Source organism: Mchenga conophoros, linkage group LG8, assembly GCF_057382185.1.
Source record: "Mchenga conophoros isolate Kocher_MC1m ecotype Shallow Benthic linkage group LG8, M_conophoros_male_GT1.1, whole genome shotgun sequence".
In the NCBI taxonomy this organism is placed as follows: domain Eukaryota; kingdom Metazoa; phylum Chordata; class Actinopteri; order Cichliformes; family Cichlidae; genus Mchenga; species Mchenga conophoros.
The window spans coordinates 19397256-19416214 of record NC_140533.1 but is presented as its reverse complement, the minus strand read 5'-3'; the positions used below and the strand labels follow the sequence as shown (position 1 = coordinate 19416214).

The 18959-nt window shown below is 38.9% G+C and overlaps 1 protein-coding gene across 1 annotated transcript in view; it reads right to left on the bottom strand.

Moving 5' to 3' along the window:
* Window positions 1–3313: 3313 nt before the first annotated feature.
* Window positions 3314–18959, bottom strand: part of LOC146568617 (uncharacterized) — a 163496-nt gene continuing 147850 nt past the window's right edge. The window contains exon 4 of the mRNA XM_085284762.1: window positions 3314–3406. Coding sequence (XP_085140888.1) covers window positions 3375–3406 — 32 coding nt within the window. The 3' untranslated portion in view covers window positions 3314–3374. The remainder of the gene's footprint in view (window positions 3407–18959) is intronic.

The following is an 18959-nucleotide window of genomic DNA, read 5'->3' as shown; positions in this document are numbered from 1 at the left end:
AAAAAAGTTGCACAATTCCTATTCTAGCTCTCTGAGCAGGTACTTATTAACATTGCCCGTGCCTCAGCTTCTGCGGTCATGAACAACAGCCATCAACTTGGCCTTAAAAGAGCCTGACATCAGCTTTCAAGTGTCAGCTGGTAAAATCAAATTAAGCTGCTTTGTCAGACCTCCCCCTATGATCCGCCAGCATGTATGTCTCACATCACCTGAAAAATCCTGAGCAACACAATTTAATTACAACTAAAAAAAGTGTAAACATCACTCTCTTTCATCCCTTTATGTATGTGGACAAGAAGACAATGTGTTAAGAGGAAATAAATCTGCCTTGACAGCCACATCAAAGGGTGCAGTGAGGGGCTTACTGCTACTTAAGGCATAGGAATGCTGTTGCTAAGCATCAGTCCAAAACCTATCAACCCTTTAAGGACTTTACTATTTTTGAGAGGGGGGCTGAGCAGGTTACTGGAGGCCAGAAACTTTACTGTGACACCGACTTGAAAATTCATAAATCTGCAGAAACAACTCATGAGGATTAAAAGCAGACACAAGTCAGAGTTTAATGAAAGAGCCTGCTCTTTACCGTCTAGATTGTTATCACCTAATGGGGGTTTTAGGTCTTTATACATAAACAAATAAGTATGTGTTGTCCGCCCTTTTAAGGAGGACATGTTTGTTGATGAATTAGGACATGGTCCACTGCATAAAGGCCATGAGTCAGTGCTAGCTGCCACCTTCCTGTGAATAAATTCAATTCCCTCATCTTGCCCGGGTGAGGTGCTAAATCACTGGCAGCGTTTGGGAGCAGCAGGATGTCACTGGATGGCTGGGTAGCCAGACTGTTATAATTCTGTCCATCAACTTAATTCATTATTTCAGCAGCTGCAGATTTCTACTCTAAATTAAAGAAAGTGACAAGTTTGAGTTCAGTCCAAAGGCAAAGGCTTTCAAGTTAGACTTTGGCAAATGAGTAGCGTGTCGACTACACCCCGTCATTCACCACTTTGACGAGTAGTAAATTTTCATGTCTGGGCATGAAAACGAAATGAAGCACCGTAAGTCTCATTTGTAGGAAACAGAAGTGATCGGTGACCTCTCACTAACTTGTAATCCACAGAGTATTAGTCATAACAACAGTGGATAAATCCCTTTGAGAGAGCTGAGCCGTATAAGCATGGCATGGGGCTGCCTGGCCAGCAAATCTCCTTTTTCTATCTCATTGTTGAGATGAAAGAGAAACGGTACTGTGGATTACAGGGAACAATCATGCATTATTAGCAGTGAGAAAAAAGAAGAAAACTACAGACTTGCCTTTGCGAGAGGCCACTCATTACCAATTACCCCTTATTTTTGACAACCAGGAAAAACGTAGCCACTGTGAGACATATTCCAGACACTGCAGATGTTCATAAAGGACGGCCGACATTTCTTTTTATATAATATACCTAAATGTTGAACATAAATGTTGACCTGCTGGTGGTCATATAATAAGGGTAAAGCAATTAAGCCTATGAGACACTAAATTTCACAGAAATTCATTCAATATTTTTCAGGAGACTTTACACAAAACACAAATTTTACTCTTATGGCAATGCTAACATAGAAGTCAAGGGATAACTCCAGTCTCTGTGTCCTCCTTTGTGGCTCAGTGAGACTAAGATGTCAACCCGCTTGTGGATAGGAAAAATCAGTAGTTGCATTAATATATTTTTACTGTCGACAACTGACTGTAAGCTGATGGAGTGGCCAACTGACCCTGAATACTTTAAATTGCAAGAGGATTGCATGAGTGAGCCAACTTGTCTCCAGTTGCATTCCAACTTGGTCTGACTGCAGTCACTCTCAAACTGATCGGCAAAGGTTTGCACTTAATTGCCAGGTAACTTATGCTGCAATCTCCAGAGACATAGCGGTTGCCATTAATCAGAGACATTGTGTGCCAGTGAGCACAACTGATCTGAGATGTGTCTCTCTGGCAACTTTAGCTACCAACTGGTTGCATTCTGTGTTTTAGTCCTATGTAAAAGCAAGGTTTCCAGGCAATTCTGTCATTTTGCATTTAAATGTCTGTTCTGCAGCAACTATGTCTTTATTTTTAGATGAATTTCTGTTTCAAATCTATGAGGTTCTAGCTGACTCTGAATTTAAGTCCCTAATTAAGTTTCCCTAGTGTCACTATAGCATTAAACATGACCATCTGTAGGAATGAACATCTATTCGGCAGTTCCTAAGGTTTCAATCTAGACCAAGGACAGACTGGCAGTCCATCCATATGATGAACAGCGAGCACGGCCAAACGTTATTGAATTTCAAATAAAGTTATTGATGTTGTGATTGTCAATCCACTCAATGACAAATCAGATTAGAGGTCATTTACAACCCTGACTCCAAGTAAAAAGCTGGGATGCTATATGAAGTATGCTCATTTTGAATTTTCAACACATTTTAACAAAGAGCAGAGACTTACTCAGTAATCAAGTCAATTTCACTGACCCTAAATTTAAGTATGTTTCTTTACCGCAGTTAAAAATACATCCAGTGGAGCCACAGAAAGATATATCAGTGTTCATTCTTTTAAACTCAAATATAATTTTATTAGTATCACCCACAAAAATCTAGCCCAACTCAGGATTCTAACAGTTTCTGCTTTCTGCTAATGATCGCACCATACTGGAAGACAACTAAATGGCAAACTTTTTGCATCCACAGCAGCCAAGTTTGTCTGATGAAACCAGAGAATAAATAGATTTAAAAAGCATTTAAATACAATTCTTTTTAGCATTTTTTGCACATGCTTTTTGCTTGTTTACTAACTCCACTGGCTTGTTCACATTGTGGCATTCAGTTGGTAGAAGCTACCCCCTTTATTATAATCAGCTTTCATTCCAGCCCTTTTGATCCCTTGATTTCTTTTGTGCGACACACCTCATCACCTTTATTTTCTACTATAATTGCATGGGAAAGATCTCCCCTTTGATACTGCCTGCGTGCCAAATCACTATCAGGGAAAGAGTGTCGAAAAGTGCCATGTGCGCTGTCTGCTGGAAGGAAAAAAAGAGCTCATACACCTGTGGAAGACAAACAGGGTTTTCAGAGATATGACATCTATCAACCTGGCGCAGGATATGAACTGTTCTGTCATCTTAATGGTGAAGGGGTCTTTGCATAGTGGAACAGTAGGTGCTGAGAGGCATGTGTTGCACACGGTGAACTGTCTGGCAGCTGGCATTCCCAGGTCTGCAGCCTTCCCCCCCATCCTCAAACCCTTCCAGGCCCCTGTCTCGTCTCCTGGCTCTAATCTGCAGACACAGTCCTCTCCTGCAGGCTCATCACCGGGCTGCTGAGTGGAGCTGAACAGGATCCTCTGCTCCCCCTCAGGCCTCCTCCTTGTCCCCCTTCACTACCACTGCAATGTCAACACCCACCAACACCCATCGCAAGTGTCAGGTGAGGTTGTCTACTCTCTCCTGCTAATGCTGCTTTAAACAAAACAGACCGGTTTCCCAAAAAAAGCATAAAAAAATCTGGAAAAGGGATTATTATCACAAAAAAGGTGGGGTTTTTTTTTCATTAGAACAAAGAGACGGTTTGTTTTCAACAGATAAAGATGAAAATAAGTGAGGAAAAAACACTAACGGGTGATTTTTTGAAAGCTATTAACTGTAGTACCTGCTACGATAATTGCTGAGTGATTGCCAATACTGAGTCACCTACATGCTAGTATTTCAATGTTATATTTGCATATTAAACTTTCCAGCTTTGTAATTGCTCCTATCAGTTAATTATTATTATAACAGTGTTAATTTATCCTTATCATCAAGAAATTCTGGCAACATTTCTCTTGAATTGTGCTCTGAATGAGCTCTCAGAAGTCTGCAAAAAAAATGCCTACATTGCATCTCCCCACACAGAAAGGCAGGCGCAGTCTAACAACACAGAAGCGAGATAAGCAAGGTGGATTCTACTGAGAGAATCTGTTATCAGGGATGGTGCTATGCACTGACATTAAGGATAATCATATCTATCAGCACACTGCCAAACATCCCCAAGTGAGCCTGGCGGAGAACAAAGCCTGCATCATCTCTTGAAGCTAAGGTTACGGGCGGATGATGATGTACTTGTCACTGGGGTGCAAATGATCCGCTGCCCGGCCAGCTCCAAGTGAACAAATAGAATCCAGACACAGATATGGATATCAGCGGAACAGTTTAGATGCCTGCTCATGCCTCTGCTTGATAGTTACAGCTGGCTTGCTTGTTGCAGTTCTGAATCAGAGAAGTGTATGGACACTCCAGTAACATTTAATGACCTGTCTTAGTGAAATGCAAAAAAAAAAAAACGAAGCGTTTAGAGAAGAAAGGGAAGCTGGATAATGCGATCCTTCATCGCCTCAGCAGACACACCTGTCTGGGTGAGGTCTTCTCAAAGTCCTGTTTGTTCTGGATTATGGCTCTCTTATTACACACAAGATTTAAATATCATCCTTTGTGTGTGCTTAGAGTCACTTTTTTTTGTTATTCACACTCACCTTACAGTGAGAGGTCAGAAAATTCAGTTACACAAAGGACAACATTTATAAAAAGCTCTATGTAAGCAGAAACAAAGAGTGAGGTAAAGGGAATAGTAATAGTCTGGGCACATACAATGCTATGACTATCAGTTTTTTGCTTTTTGTTTTCTAGAGCTATTATACCAGTAAGACCATAGGCCGGCTATTATATCTGCACTCTCATTCTCAGCATTTCATTGCTGATGAGGCACTAAAAACCGAGCAAAACAAAAGCAGGATGAGCAGCTTGACTTGGCAGCCGCGTCAACTGCTGCAAGTGAGTGCATATCCCTTGTTTTTAAGGCCATGGGAAAACCAAAACTAAAAGAGTTGGCAGGACAATTTGAATCTGACAAAGTAGTTGAGGATGAGTCAGTGAATAAATCACTCTCAATATCATAGACCAAAGCACAGAAAAATCCGCCCCGACCACAGAAAAGCTCCACAAGCGGTGATATATTGCTTTTCTCTGCAATGTCTACCACATGGTTCCCATCAATATCCCATTCATTATGGTGTATTGAGTCTCATCACAGGTACACCAATGTTTTAAGATAATAGTTTTAACATGCCTTAGTATATTGAAAATATACTAACACATAGTTATTAAAATTCCAATTCTGATGCATGAAGGAGCGTTTCCGCAGGTCCTTCCTCCCTGCAGCTGTCAGACTGTACAATCAAAACTGCTCCCAACAAACATAGAGGTTTACATCAGCGCTGTAACTTGCACTATTTTATCAACAGATTCACACTATAAGCAGGGTTTGCCTCTTATCTGTATTTAATTTAATTTAATAACGGTACAGTACTCTGTTTTTGGTAACCATTGTCCTTGATGTAAATATGTAAAAATTGTGTATGTTTCTGTTCTGTGTCTTGTGTACTGTTTGTTTGTATATGTGTCTTTCTTGCTGCTATTACACCCAAATTTCCCCTTGTGGGACAATTAAAGGATTATTCTGTTCTAGGGCTGCTCAATTAATCGAATTTTAATCTCGATTACGATCTGGGCTTTCAACGATCATTAAAAATGACTGAGCAGATTATTGGCCCCTCCCTCGTGCTTTACTCTCGCGCTGCTCCGCGTGGCAAATCGAGCGCACCTCTCTGCATTTCGAACACCCGTCACAACAATTAAGAGGACCCGAGGGAAGCTCGGAAAGCTAAGCAGAAGTTATTTGGAGAGGAGAGTGACTGCCGTTGGTTGAAAAGAGAGGTAAAAAAAACTTCAGTGGTGTGGAAACATTATGGGTTCGCGGAGTCAGACGTGGATCAAGTAGACACAGTGTGTAAACTGTGCTACGATGTAGTAGCTGCACCACAGAGCAACACTGCAAAGTTCACTAAACATAGATGTTTACATTTTTCATTTATTTCTTATATTGCAAACATTTGCACTGTTATCAGTATTTGCACACTGTTTTATATTATTTTTTAAAGTCATTATTCAATACATTGTTATAGTTAACCCTTTAAAGCCGGTCAGAGCAGCACGCTCCGTTTTGCATAACTATTTTTAAATCCCTGTAGAACCGGAACCGCGTAAGCTAGCGCAATAATTTTTTTTGCATATGAAACCAGAGGAGTTGTACTTACATCTTATGCCATCAGCTTGTCCTGGGTCACGGTTTCCTTCCACATATAGCTTTGCAAAAATTGCATAAAAAGCGCTTGCAGCAACAAAAACATAATATTCCAGAAACGGGCTTAGCCAATCCGATCAGCTGTTTGTAACACTTCCCACATTGAAACAGACGTCAGCGGGAACTATCGCATGTCTGCCATTTCCTGCCCGAAACCGGAAGTAACATCATTTTTGCGGAAAATGTAGTTTTTTTTACTTGTAGGCCTTAAACGCCTATACTGGTGTTTTTATAAGTCATGTTTGACTCTATACTTTTCTGAATAGTTGCTGGGATGTTTAGAACTCGAATTGCACTGCTGGAAATAGTTTATTTTGATGCACCTGCTGCTTTCTTTGCAAATTTGCCTCATAGGATTGTTTTTTTGTTTTTCCTGCAGTATATAAAAATTGCTGTATCTCCAAAATAAAACTATGAAGACACTCAAAATAAATTTCCTGTTGTTGTAAACTATTTTTTGCAACTTTTTTGTACTTAAAGTTTTGAGGGATAAACCTCTTAAATTTCTCCAAGTAGAAATATATGTAAAAAAACAAAACAAAAACGATTTTCAATTTTTTTGTAGTTTATTGCACTTTTTTTTGCAATTAATGTAGTTACTATGGACTTAATGCATACATATTATTAAAATATGGGCTATAACAGTTGTATTGATGTATAGCAACTTGAAATGCTCCCACAAATGGCACTATAGCATGTAAAAAAATTATATAAGCTCTGGCGGACTTGGTTCTATGGTAGGTCTTAAAGGGTTAAATAAATATCGTCAAATAATCGAGATCTCAATTTCAGTGAAAATAATCGTGATTATCATTTTTGCCATAATCGAGCATCCCTATTCTATTCTATTCTATTCTATATTGGCTACCAGTTTAGTAGTTAATGCAACGAAGGGCATAGTTAGTAGTAGTGTAATATTTTACTAGCCTTTGATTTGTGTTGGCATGATCCTTAAAGTCTTCATTAGTTACTGCTGTCATTTCAGTTGATGTGCAATGCCAAAAGGCTCATCTGTAACTACAGGTATACTTAAATACTCTGATAAGATTGATATCAGTCTAATCTCTGTGGGCACAGAGCTGGAGTTGAGCCAGAGCCAAACTTTGGGTCTGTGTGAGACTCACTATGTGAAATCACTGTCTGTTTTCTCCTTCTTCCAGCCGCTATGCTAACTACTATAGCACTCATTCATTTGAATCCCCACAACCAAAAGCATAACCTTAAATAAAAGCAACTAATGCTGTATAAGCATATTTGTGTTTCATGTCTTTGTCACCTGCCTCCCAGAGCCAAACACACAACCAGAACAACCTCACGTGGCCCCTAAGTGGTCACCACAAACGCACACTCACACAGTCAAGGTGTGGGTAGACTGAATGGCTGTGGAGTGCTCAGAGCCAGACAAGCCTCTGAGCTAGTCTCGCTCGCAGAAACAACTATCAGTAGGATCACTCCACTTCACTCCACATGCAGGAGTCTAAACAAGTCTCTGTTTTCATTTCCATAAAGCCGCGTTCTGTCTTTTGTTCTGACGGAGATAAGATGTATAAATTATGAGCAGCTGACAAAGTATACCGTGGCGCCTCGGGCAGCTCATCAGTCATGCTCGGCCTGTCAGCAGGTAACTGATGGGGGCCCTACAGGCACAAAGCCCCCTTTTAAGCAAAGGAGGGGGAGGCAGAGGAATTAAAGCTGTTGTTGGAGTCCTGAGCACAACAGCTGACTCATATTTAACAGTCTCTTTAAAGAAGCGAGGCAGATGCCAAAAAGCTTCAGGCTTCAGAGTGTGTTTTGTGGCTCTCTCCTCAGGAGTGTATGTCTTGCCGTTGTGCTCTGTCTGTGTTACACAATGGTCGTCAAGCAGGAGGCAGGCACGGAGAGAAAGTCATCTTGAGAGACCACCCAAGAGGAGCCGAAAAGGGGTCTCTTGTAAGAGCGCTATATCTCTGTGATAATCTCCAGCTTAATCAAAACTACCATACTGTAAAATCCTCTTGATGTATCTACAGAGAATTTAACCAAACTCCTTGACATTGTAGCCCATTTCCATAATGAATCAAGAGAGCGTCATTACATTATTAGAGCCCAACCTGTAAAAGAAGAGGATCTGATTTACAGGACTTTTAATGCACTGTATGTATATGCAAGATAACTGTAATGAGAAAATATACTGCGGGAAAAGATGATAGGTAAGAATTGATGTCTCTCCCTGCAGTCATGTGGGTGGGAATGAGATAGCTTTATTTCAGTCAGCACCACAGGTTCCATCTTAATCAGTCACTGGCGTGCTTTGTCTTGTCGACTCTAACCTAACTAGGTTAACTAGGCCTAACGTAAGAGTGATAGGGCACTTTAACGTGTGGGTTATAACAGCACAGCGAGGTCTATGTGCAGTGTCAAGAGGAATTAATACCACCAAGACGGCATTCTTTCATCATTATCGTATGCGTATTGCCAAATGGCTCAATAGCAAAAAGAATAATTTTAGGACAAGAATGCATAACACTGCTTTATGTTCCACTTGAAGAAACATCTTCAGGACAAGAAGCTCACATGTAAGAAAAGGGCAGCAAGTTCAGTTGGTTTATGTCCTCTCATCATATTTCTGCAAACCAATCTCCACAGCTGTCCGATGCCTGGAAGGACATAAAATATCACACCTTCATTTAGGTCAGACAGGTACTTTGCTGTATCAGATGATTGGGTGTATAAAATTCTGTGAATAGCGTCCTAATTCCAGAACAGGACAGACACCACCATCGCCGCTCAGGAAACGTAAAATAATACAGCTTATCTCACGATGCCCAAGAGGGAGAGACGTGTCCGCCAGTTCCAAATGGTGGCAGATTCCCACATGAGTCATTCAGTGTGACTGTTTAAAGCTTAAAAATATCTTTGGCTCTGCTCAGGCATGAAAGAAAAACACTCAAATATTTACTTGAGGTTTTTGTTTCAAGAAACCCAGTCCAGAAATGTGTCATTAAACAAACTTCCTTTAAAGGTTACAAGTGCGTTTGATCAATATGAGAAATTCTTACTCATTCTTGTAATTTCACATGTTTCAAAGCATCTGGAAATCTTATAGGTGGATATAATAATAACTAAAAAGTCCCGAGGCAGGATTTTCAGAATCAACACTTCAGTTAGATGTGTAAGATCAGCGACATCTGACCTTTCTGCTGACCACGCCATGACCACAGGTGTGTCGGTGTCAGCCGGAGGCCACACGGCATGAGCGCACTCGCAGCTGTGTGAGAAAGTGCGTGTGTGTTTATGTGCACACATCTGTCAAAGTGTGATCATCCGAGTAAAATATCAATACAAACAGTCATTACATCAATCAGGAAGGGCTAAGTATAACTCCTGGGCTGATTTTGATTGATTGCTTTGGAGCACAATTACCAACCTGTCTGCATTAAACTGATGTATGAGTGTTTTAGGTATTACAGCTCCTGAAGCTTTAATACATTTCTCATTAGAAAGGGGTTCTCTATGGTAAATGTCATTTGTAGGCCTAATTTAGAGGTGACAGAGGAAAGAGAGAGAGAGACTAAAACCTACAAAACTTGAGAAGAACATCACTTTAGTGCACGCCTTTGCTCTGAGTGCTGAAGAGACAGAATAAAGGTCATTTGTGTCCTTTCTTCGCGAAGGTGGAAAACATGCTGTCCAAAAGGTACTTCTGCTACCTCAGGACATGACAGCATTGTTAGAACAAACCCATAGTTGGATATATTTGAAGAACTTTCGGCTCACACAATAGCTACTTCCACATGAAGCCTTATACTCCAATTCTAATCAGAGTGCAAATGTGCCATGTAAACACATCAATCACGCTGAGCGGGACCCAAATTAAACTTCATCAGTTTCAGAGGGGTGGAATAAATCGTTTCAGGAGCCAATCAGAAGAAAAATTTTAACGTGTAAACTAGGGTTGTGAAATTAGTTGACTGAGAAAAAAAAACCCCAATGCTAGTTCCAGAAATATTAGTCAATCAAATTAAATATTTATAATTTGCTTTTTTACAATGCCGGTTAACTATGGGTTCTAAGATGTTAGGCAGTGACTCAGCCTAGCAGCCTGCTTGTTTACGTGATGCTATAAATAAAGCTTTTAATTTTCCTTTTTCGTAGCAGTTTTGTTTTAAAATAAGAAATAAAGATATTTCTCATTTAATGACTAAACCAAACTATGGCTGTGTTAAATGTGTCAAAACTCTGCCGCTAATTTCTGATTGTTTGCGAGAGAGTGATATAACGAGGCACTAATAAGAAATGCAATTTGTCAAACCACTCTATATTCTTCCATGTTCTGGTGCATACTGGCAATACAAATGCACCCACACACAGATATAGGATTTCAGGCACCTGGCCCCCTCACAGTGTATATATCGCTGGAGTGTTTGTACAGAGAAAGAGAGAGTGAAAGGGACAGTGCCGAACTGCTGTGGAAACAAAATGGGAAAGCAAACAAGCTTGAGTGAATTTGTACTACAGCACCCACTCTATTCAGATTCGGTCCAAAAGAGTTGTCTCAGTAACAACAATAGCGGGTAACATGATCTTTCATTACACATTGTGTAAACAGTGTAACCCATCAGTGCTGTCAATCAAGATGATTGATTGTGGCCTGTCACAGAAGAAGAGTGACACATTGAGGGGGGGAAAAAGTTTTTTTTCTAACAAAGCGCAGTGCATTCAGGCTGCCACAGAAAGTGGTGATTAATGTCTTCTCACTGGGTAATCCCACACCCCTAGCTAATGAAGGAGGAATCTATCATCCGCACTGCTGTGGCAGATGTCGTGAGGACAGCAATCCAAGTGCCTGGGAACAATTTACTTTCTTTTCTCTAATTGTTCCTGAAATATGTGACAGATTTGGAGAAAAACACTTGAGTCGACAGCTCCTCCGGGCAGACACAACAACACATAACGACCACCACTTCAGCTTACAAACCAACCACTCTTGACCTGAAAGTATCGCTTTGCATACTGGAGACTTTCAGAGAAAAGAAAAGCCATCTGAACTTTTTCTACAACAACAGAATATGTTGATATTTTCCTCTGTGCACATGAAATTATCTAGTATAGTGTACTAGATATAGTGTTTGCTGATTGGTGGGTTGCTTTGCTCTCACCCCATGAACTTTTCTTTAGTTGGACAATCAGCAGTCTTGAAAACAAAGCACAGTTTCACAACTTTACGCTAAATCAATTCAATTCAGTTTCATTTATATAGCACAAAAACACAACAACAGGCGCCTCGAGGTGCTTTATATCGTAGGTTAAGCTCCTACAATAACACAGAGCAAACCTAAACAATCAGATGACCTAATTTGAAAAAGCTCTTGGTGAAAGTGGGAAGGAAAAAAATCCCTCTTAACAGGAAAAAAACTGTCAGAACCAGGGCCATGGGGGGCATATGACTGCCGTGACTGATTGGAGTTGATGGGAATGATGATGATGATCTGAGATAGCCCAGTCTGATTGAGATTGCTGTGCATAACCTATTAAAAGTTTGTTAACTGAATGTTACTCAGTATCTACTTATTGACACCATGTGAAACAAGTAATTGATGTGGCAGCATATCCAAATAGCTTCCAACTTTAATAACCAGATACAACATGCAAAATGGATGAGCTTGAGAACATCATCGGCCCCACCTATGAGTATCAAGTTGCATAAGTGATACTGGTCAGATAAGGTATCTGCACAAAGCCCAATACCAACCCCCCAATGAAACCCCCACCACCATCAAACTAGAAAAATAACAGCAATAGAAGACATGTGAAATTTATTTCTCTCTGACAAGTTATTTTTCAATAGTTTTTAAGCTGAAGTCGGTGATATAGTTTAATTCTTTCTAAACTATACTAATATTGATATGTACAATACTGTGCAAAAGTGAGGAAGGAGCCAGACATTCTTTTCATTTTTAAAAATGTTGTCTTGAACAATAGTTCTCAAGGCTTTTTAAAAGGTTTTCTTTGGACATGACTGTTTTTTCACTCATTTTCAGTTCACTTCCAATATTTTCAGAAATAAAATGTTTTTCTGCAGCAGCTGTCTGAGGCAGATGAACGATATCTGACAGACATGTCCTTGTGAAATAGGGAAAATCCAGCAAAAACCGACACAGAACCTAAGAGATGTATCTAGCTTTTCCATCACAGCTCATCACAAATGGTCTAGGTGGAGCAGTGGCTTTTGAGAAGCCATTCTTAAAGACGGCAAATAGGAAGAAAAGGCCAAGATATGCCAAATGAAACGTGGTAACGGCTCTTACTGACTGATGAATCCAAGTTTGAAGTTTTTGGTTTAAATCATCATCAGCGAGAGTGAGTGTGCCCAGCTATCTGTAAAACACAGTGGAGGCTCTGTCATGGTTTGGGGCTGCAGTTCAGTCAGTGGTGTTGGAGATCCAGTAAAGGTGGATGAAATTCCGAATGCAGAAAGTTTTTTGATCTACCGTGCAATACCATCCGTAAAGCATCTTATAGGCATCAGTTTCATTTTTCTGCATGAAAATAAAGTCATGCAGCAAAACCATACCTGCATAGAAAAAAAAGAATTGTACAAACTTTTATTTTTCCTTATATACTGTATTTCCTTGTATCCTTCCATGTATCCTTGTATCCTTGTTTCAATAAACTGCTACACCTATTATGTATTTTCCTAGCAAAGTATAAAGAAATGAGGGGTGACTCAAGACTTTTGCAGAGTACTGTATAAACATAGTATATGATATCTGCATTACAGTTATTTAACGTGCCACAGGTTTTTGTTAGGTTAATAAGGCTTAGAGATAAAGTGCAGTCATGACCCATTAATTAGTTGAAGAGTAGATTTCAGAGAAAAAACGTTTTCCTCGGTTTAATACAGCTCTAATAAATATTCCATGTAGTCTGAATTCCTTCGTGCTGAATGTTCAGAGATCATAAACACTTCATCAGTTCTTTGTTAAACTGGCTACACCTCATAGAGGGCAAAGCAAGAAATCAAAGAGCTATTAGAGAAAACGTGTCGAAGGTCTGAAATCATCACAGACGTCTTCAAAGTAAATGTCTTAAGAAACAGTTGGTAGTGACCACAGGAAAGCCGCTTTGGATTTAGTGTTGTTCACAAAGCTGTTGTTTCCATTGGCCGTTTTACTGTTACGATTTACTTCAGGCAACAGGCAAAGGCAGAAAAACACTTTAAAAGTTTCCCCCAAGACGGTAGTTTAGCGAATCCCTAAAAACACCGTTATGAAGAGACAGACCAGAGCATCTCTTGTGTTTGAGAACATAAACCGCTATTAGCACAAACGAGGGAAAGCAGCAAAGTCCAAATGTGTCACAGCTGTCTGTCCTCACATCATTTAATTTAATCTGGTTTCATGCCTGTTCACATTACAGGCCCGATAAAATGGCAACACCTTCAAACATCTGCTTGCTCGGGGAGTCTGTTGATTATTAATTCAGCTGGAGGTCAGATGGCACTCAGCTCACACAGCTTCACAACAGAGCTAATAAATCAATTTCTGGTGCAATTATGAGTAATCGCACGTGCTTTAAAGTTTAACACTCTGCTTTACAAGGTGCAGCTTTCCGTAACTTATCTGAGAAGATTGAGTCATTGCACTAATTGTGCTTGGTTTTGTGAAAGGTGACCTAGGTGTGACCTCTAGACATACAGTACACTCCTCCCTCTGTCACTGTGTGTTACAACATGTGCAGGGATTAAAGGCCCAAGCTGCAGCACAGACCAAAAGCTTCATACATCCATTAAAGAGGAGACGCTCCGTCAGGTATTCTGCTGACTTATACTTGATGATGTGCTGTTCTACATGTGTTTGTAGTGACAGCCTGATTAACAAAGGGAATCAGTGCTGGACCACCTGTATAGATCGGTATACAATTTATAATCTGGAGCCCAAAATAGCGTCACCATTTTAATATCAGGTCATTAGTTTTAGAGAGCAGAGACTAGAAATTAAACATTCTCCAACCATCTGCCGGACTGCAAACACACCACACTTCACTACTGTGGTTTGAAATACTTTCAGCTCTTCATCATGAACTCAAATAACATTCTGTTTGCCAGCAGCACAGACTTATATGTCAAAATTCTGTATTTTTTATTCCCATGAATCATGTTGTAGAGTTTGCCTCCAGGCTACAATAGACACGAACACCAAAGACAAGTCTGTTGGGCAAACTAAAGAAAAAAGTACGCCTATAGACAATGCAAAAAGGTACCGAAAGAAGAAACTAGGGCTGAATTTTTAAAATAAATAGATAAGTAAACAAATAAATTAATAAAAAGCACAGATACACTGCTTGCAAATTTCTTGGATGCATCAGATTTTTCAAAAGTCTGCCAAGTATGACTATTACTCGACGAACTACAATTCACCTAACAGGCTAAAAATCCCTGGTTTGATCCAGGAGCTACCAACTGTCATCTATTGATGACTTTCCTTTAATGGAAGTTTCAATGTATGTTTTCCATAAAACGTTGACCATTTAAAAACTTTTACATTTTCTTCAAATGAGCTCCAGGTTTTTCCAGGGCTTCCAGTTTACTAGAGGTACAAATGCAATCTAACTGTAAGTTACTGCAGAATATTCAACACTAGTTGGTGGTGGAGTAACTATGTGATGTGTACATCTTCTTTGTGTACCTCAAACACTGCCAGCTAAACTGAGCAGACCAAGCTAATAAAGGTTAAGCTGTGTTTACTTTAACAAAAATGACTGAATATGACTAGATGATTGGTGCATTTCTATATGAAAGGCATAATTAAAACAGCAATTAGCCAAAAACCTTATACAATTTTCTTAATCTTTTAAATGAGAGTTAAACCAATGTGTCCAACGTGTGAGAAAAAAAAATATTTTGGTATATTTTCAAAGAGCTGTTATTGAGTAAATCTGACTGAGCAGTGAGGACAAAGACAGGAAAACCCGTTAGTGTCCATAGCGATAAATATTAAGTGAATTTGCGTTACGTGCTCCCGAAACAGTAAAGAGAGGATAAAGATGAGGATGTAGGTCACTTTTGGCTGTGAACATGGCTTACACTCTGTTGTTATCGTAACCAAAACAACTGGACGTGCTCTACTGATGACCTCATCAAGGTTCAGTCACATAAACACTCCTGTTTAGATTAAGCATCAAAGAGCTGCCACAAAGACAGAGTACCTGGCAGAGGTCCTGAACTGTTGTTGGAACAGAGAGAGCAGAGTGAGGTCAATAACTAACTTCAAAAAGCTGACAATGTTCCCACAGAGCTAGCAGGTGGTGCTCACATTATAGGTTTAATAAAGCCCGAAATGCTGCCAAATCCAAGACGTGATATGATATAAGTCTGAACTTGTCTGAACTTGAAACTTCACATTAAAAGGTAAGGTAATGTGACTGAGATCTGTTAATGATTTTTCACTATAAAGTGAACAGTATGCTTTAGGGTGCTGTAACTGCTTCTTCAAAGTAAGTCTCTCCTTCTTCTCTGAATCAAATTATATATATATATATATATATATATATAAACCAAACAGTAACAGCATCACCACTGCCTACATAACTTTGTGCATGTCCACCAAAAACATCTGTGAGTACTGAGCCATGGTCCTCTGTTGGGTGCATGGTGGGGTCTCCATTGATTTCACTTATTCCCGTGCATCAAGCATATGTATGACCAGATTGGGATTGTAGAGTTTGGGGGCGGGGACAATTTGAGCTCATTCTTGTATTCTTTAAACCATTCTGGGTGGGATGGGTTGTGGGGGCTCAGTGTCCTGCTGGGAAGTCCTGCACTATCAGTCAGGGAGTACAGCTGCCATGAGGAGATATGCTTGACGAATATTTAGGTGGGAGGTAAATGGCAAAATAACATTGACATCCATGACGTGACCAAAGGTTTCTCAGCAGAATGGTGCATTGTAATACTTAGTGTTATTTTTTTAAGCTACCAATAGTCTGATTGTTTTTTCTGATCACACTAAACTGAAATGGGAACTTTTTTCTGAATGTCTAACTATTTGATAGGCAAAACGATATATCATGCTTGAGAAAGTGAAACAAGTCTAAATAAATTATTTTGCTGAACATTTTATTTTAAATGTTATTTGAAATTTTGAATTCAAGTAAAAAGTCAAAAGCAGTCCAGTAACAAAAGTTACAATGTTACATTTTTAATGGTAAGGTATGTCCAAAGCAACAATTCTTTACTTTAAAGCAGGGATCTCAAATATAATACAATTTGGTCCTTGAAGTTAGCTTTTTGTTAGGGCGGATTTGTTTGTTGTTGAGTAAAATGTTAAAATAAGTTCTTTAAAAAGCAAAAAATGAGCAATATAAAGGCAAAATGAGCAAAGAGTACAAACATGTTGAGGGATTGGCTGTGTTAGTTCAGTGAGAGGCTTATTTGTAAAGACAACAGTTTTCACTAGTAGTCAAAAACTAATGTGTACACTTATGTCTGCATTTTTATTTTGTTAAAAACAAACAAAATAATAGCAGAAGTGCTGCCACGTGTCTGACAAAAAAAGAGAGCACCAATTTCTTTATTTGGTAGTTCAATGAAAGGCTTCAGTTAGTTAAGATTGAGGGAAAAAATTGCTTTCAAGAAGATAAAAAAAACAAACAAAACCTCACATTTTCTGAAATATTTGTGGGTGTTTTCTTGTTTGTCTGGTTTTGTGTACTAAAGTGGCCCTCCAATGAGATGAGAAAAAAGTAATCAGAATAGTCAACTAGACTAAAAGTTACCAAGATACTAAGAAAACAGTCAAAACATTGTTATACAATGACTATAAAAATATTAAGTGTAAATAAAAGAGCTACATGAAGGCATTAATCATATTTCTTGATTATCAAATAGCATTTTAAATTTTGCTGAAATTAGTAAAAGGTTCTTTGCCACACACATATACACATGTTGTCAGATTGGTTTGCAGAGTGTGGCCAAGGCTGATATGTATTAATGTGGTTATTACATCACTCTGGTCAAGCGGTTACCTGCCAGTAATTACACAGCCAGCAAACAAACCACTCATTTTCTGCATCAAAGAACTACAAAACCAAAATGCTTCAGGGAGCCGAGTGAAGAATGGTGCAGCAACATCACTGAAAGAACAGGTAACTGCTGTTGTACATTAAAAAAATGTGACACGATTTGACTGAGAGTGAGACTGAATCACAGTGTCACCATAGACACCACAGAGATGCAACTCATTAAAATACATTAAAAGACAAAAGAAGAGCTGCAAACTTTTTATTTGCTGTGTGGTTCAAACACAAAATATTATTATGCATTATAATTATTATCTAGTGTTTAGGGTATAAACAAAACCAACTGCTGGATTTTGGATCATTTTCAAATGACTACTTAATCTTCACCTTCCTAACAGCATTCACTGTTTGCCATCCTAAACTTTAGACTAATTTACCTTCCTCTTACGGATAATCTTAATTTATATTTCTGTACTTCATTTTTCTGTTTCTTTTTTTCCCCTTGTTTGGTGATGCTGTTATTAAGCAATTTTTTTTAGAAAGGTGGTGTATAAATAAATCGCTACTTTGCTGAACATCAATTCTGATTTGATAAATTATAAGCCATTTAACTTTCATTTTCTAAAGACTTTAAATAATTGACTGAATCATATGGATGCCTTTTCTGGTAGTAATGACAAAATAAAATATGAAAATGTAAATTGTAAAACATACAAGGTCAGTCCAAGGTAAAACTGCATGCCCTGAACCTAATTAAGCAATTATAAGCTCCATGTATGTGCTTTGTCATTCCGATGTGAAAGACTGTCAAGTACAAGAGCGCTGCATAGACTGGACAGATGCTGTCTACTTTGATGTAGGCTCATGCATATGAAATGAGGTCAGACCCTGGTCATTAAAAAGAACTCCTTTACACGGGATATCACGCTACAAGAGGCAATTTCTTCAAAGGGCTTTTACTTTGGAGATTTATAAAGGATTATGACAGGAAGGCATGTATAAACAATGCAATGTGAGAAGAAAAGGAAAATGGGTCAGATAATGCCCTCTGTCACAGTTATTACACATCTCAATTACTCAGGCTGAGCAGAACGCTAGAAGTTACAGGGATCGTTTGCCGAAGCAAGAACGCGGGACCAGTCCCACAGCCGGTCTGCTCTCGTGTCATTTTGTGTTTCCCGAAAGATATTTGAACGGTTTCACTTTGCTTTCAGTTTCTCCATAGCTGTCAACAAAACAGGCCTTTAGCCTCCACAAGTAAAATGTTAAAATAAGTTCTTTAAAAAGCAAAAAATGAGCAATATAAAGGCAAAATGAGCAAAGAGTACAAACATGTTGAGGGATTGGCTGTGTTAGTTCAGTGAGAGGCTTATTTGTAAAGACAACAGTTTTCACTAGTAGTCAAAAACTAATGTGTACACTTATGTCTGCATTTTTATTTTGTTAAAAACAAACAAAATAATAGCAGAAGTGCTGCCACGTGTCTGACAAAAAAAGAGAGCACCAATTTCTTTATTTGGTAGTTCAATGAAAGGCTTCAGTTAGTTAAGATTGAGGGAAAAAATTGCTTTCAAGAAGATAAAAAAACAAACAAAACCTCACATTTTCTGAAATATTTGTGGGTGTTTTCTTGTTTGTCTGGTTTTTTGTACTAAAGTGGCCCAAAAGTGTAGGACTATGTTAAGTGCATGAACTTTTAAGTGATTTTTCCAGTTGAAAACACTACGTCCAGATGAACAGAATCAACCTTTTTGGGATTAATTTAC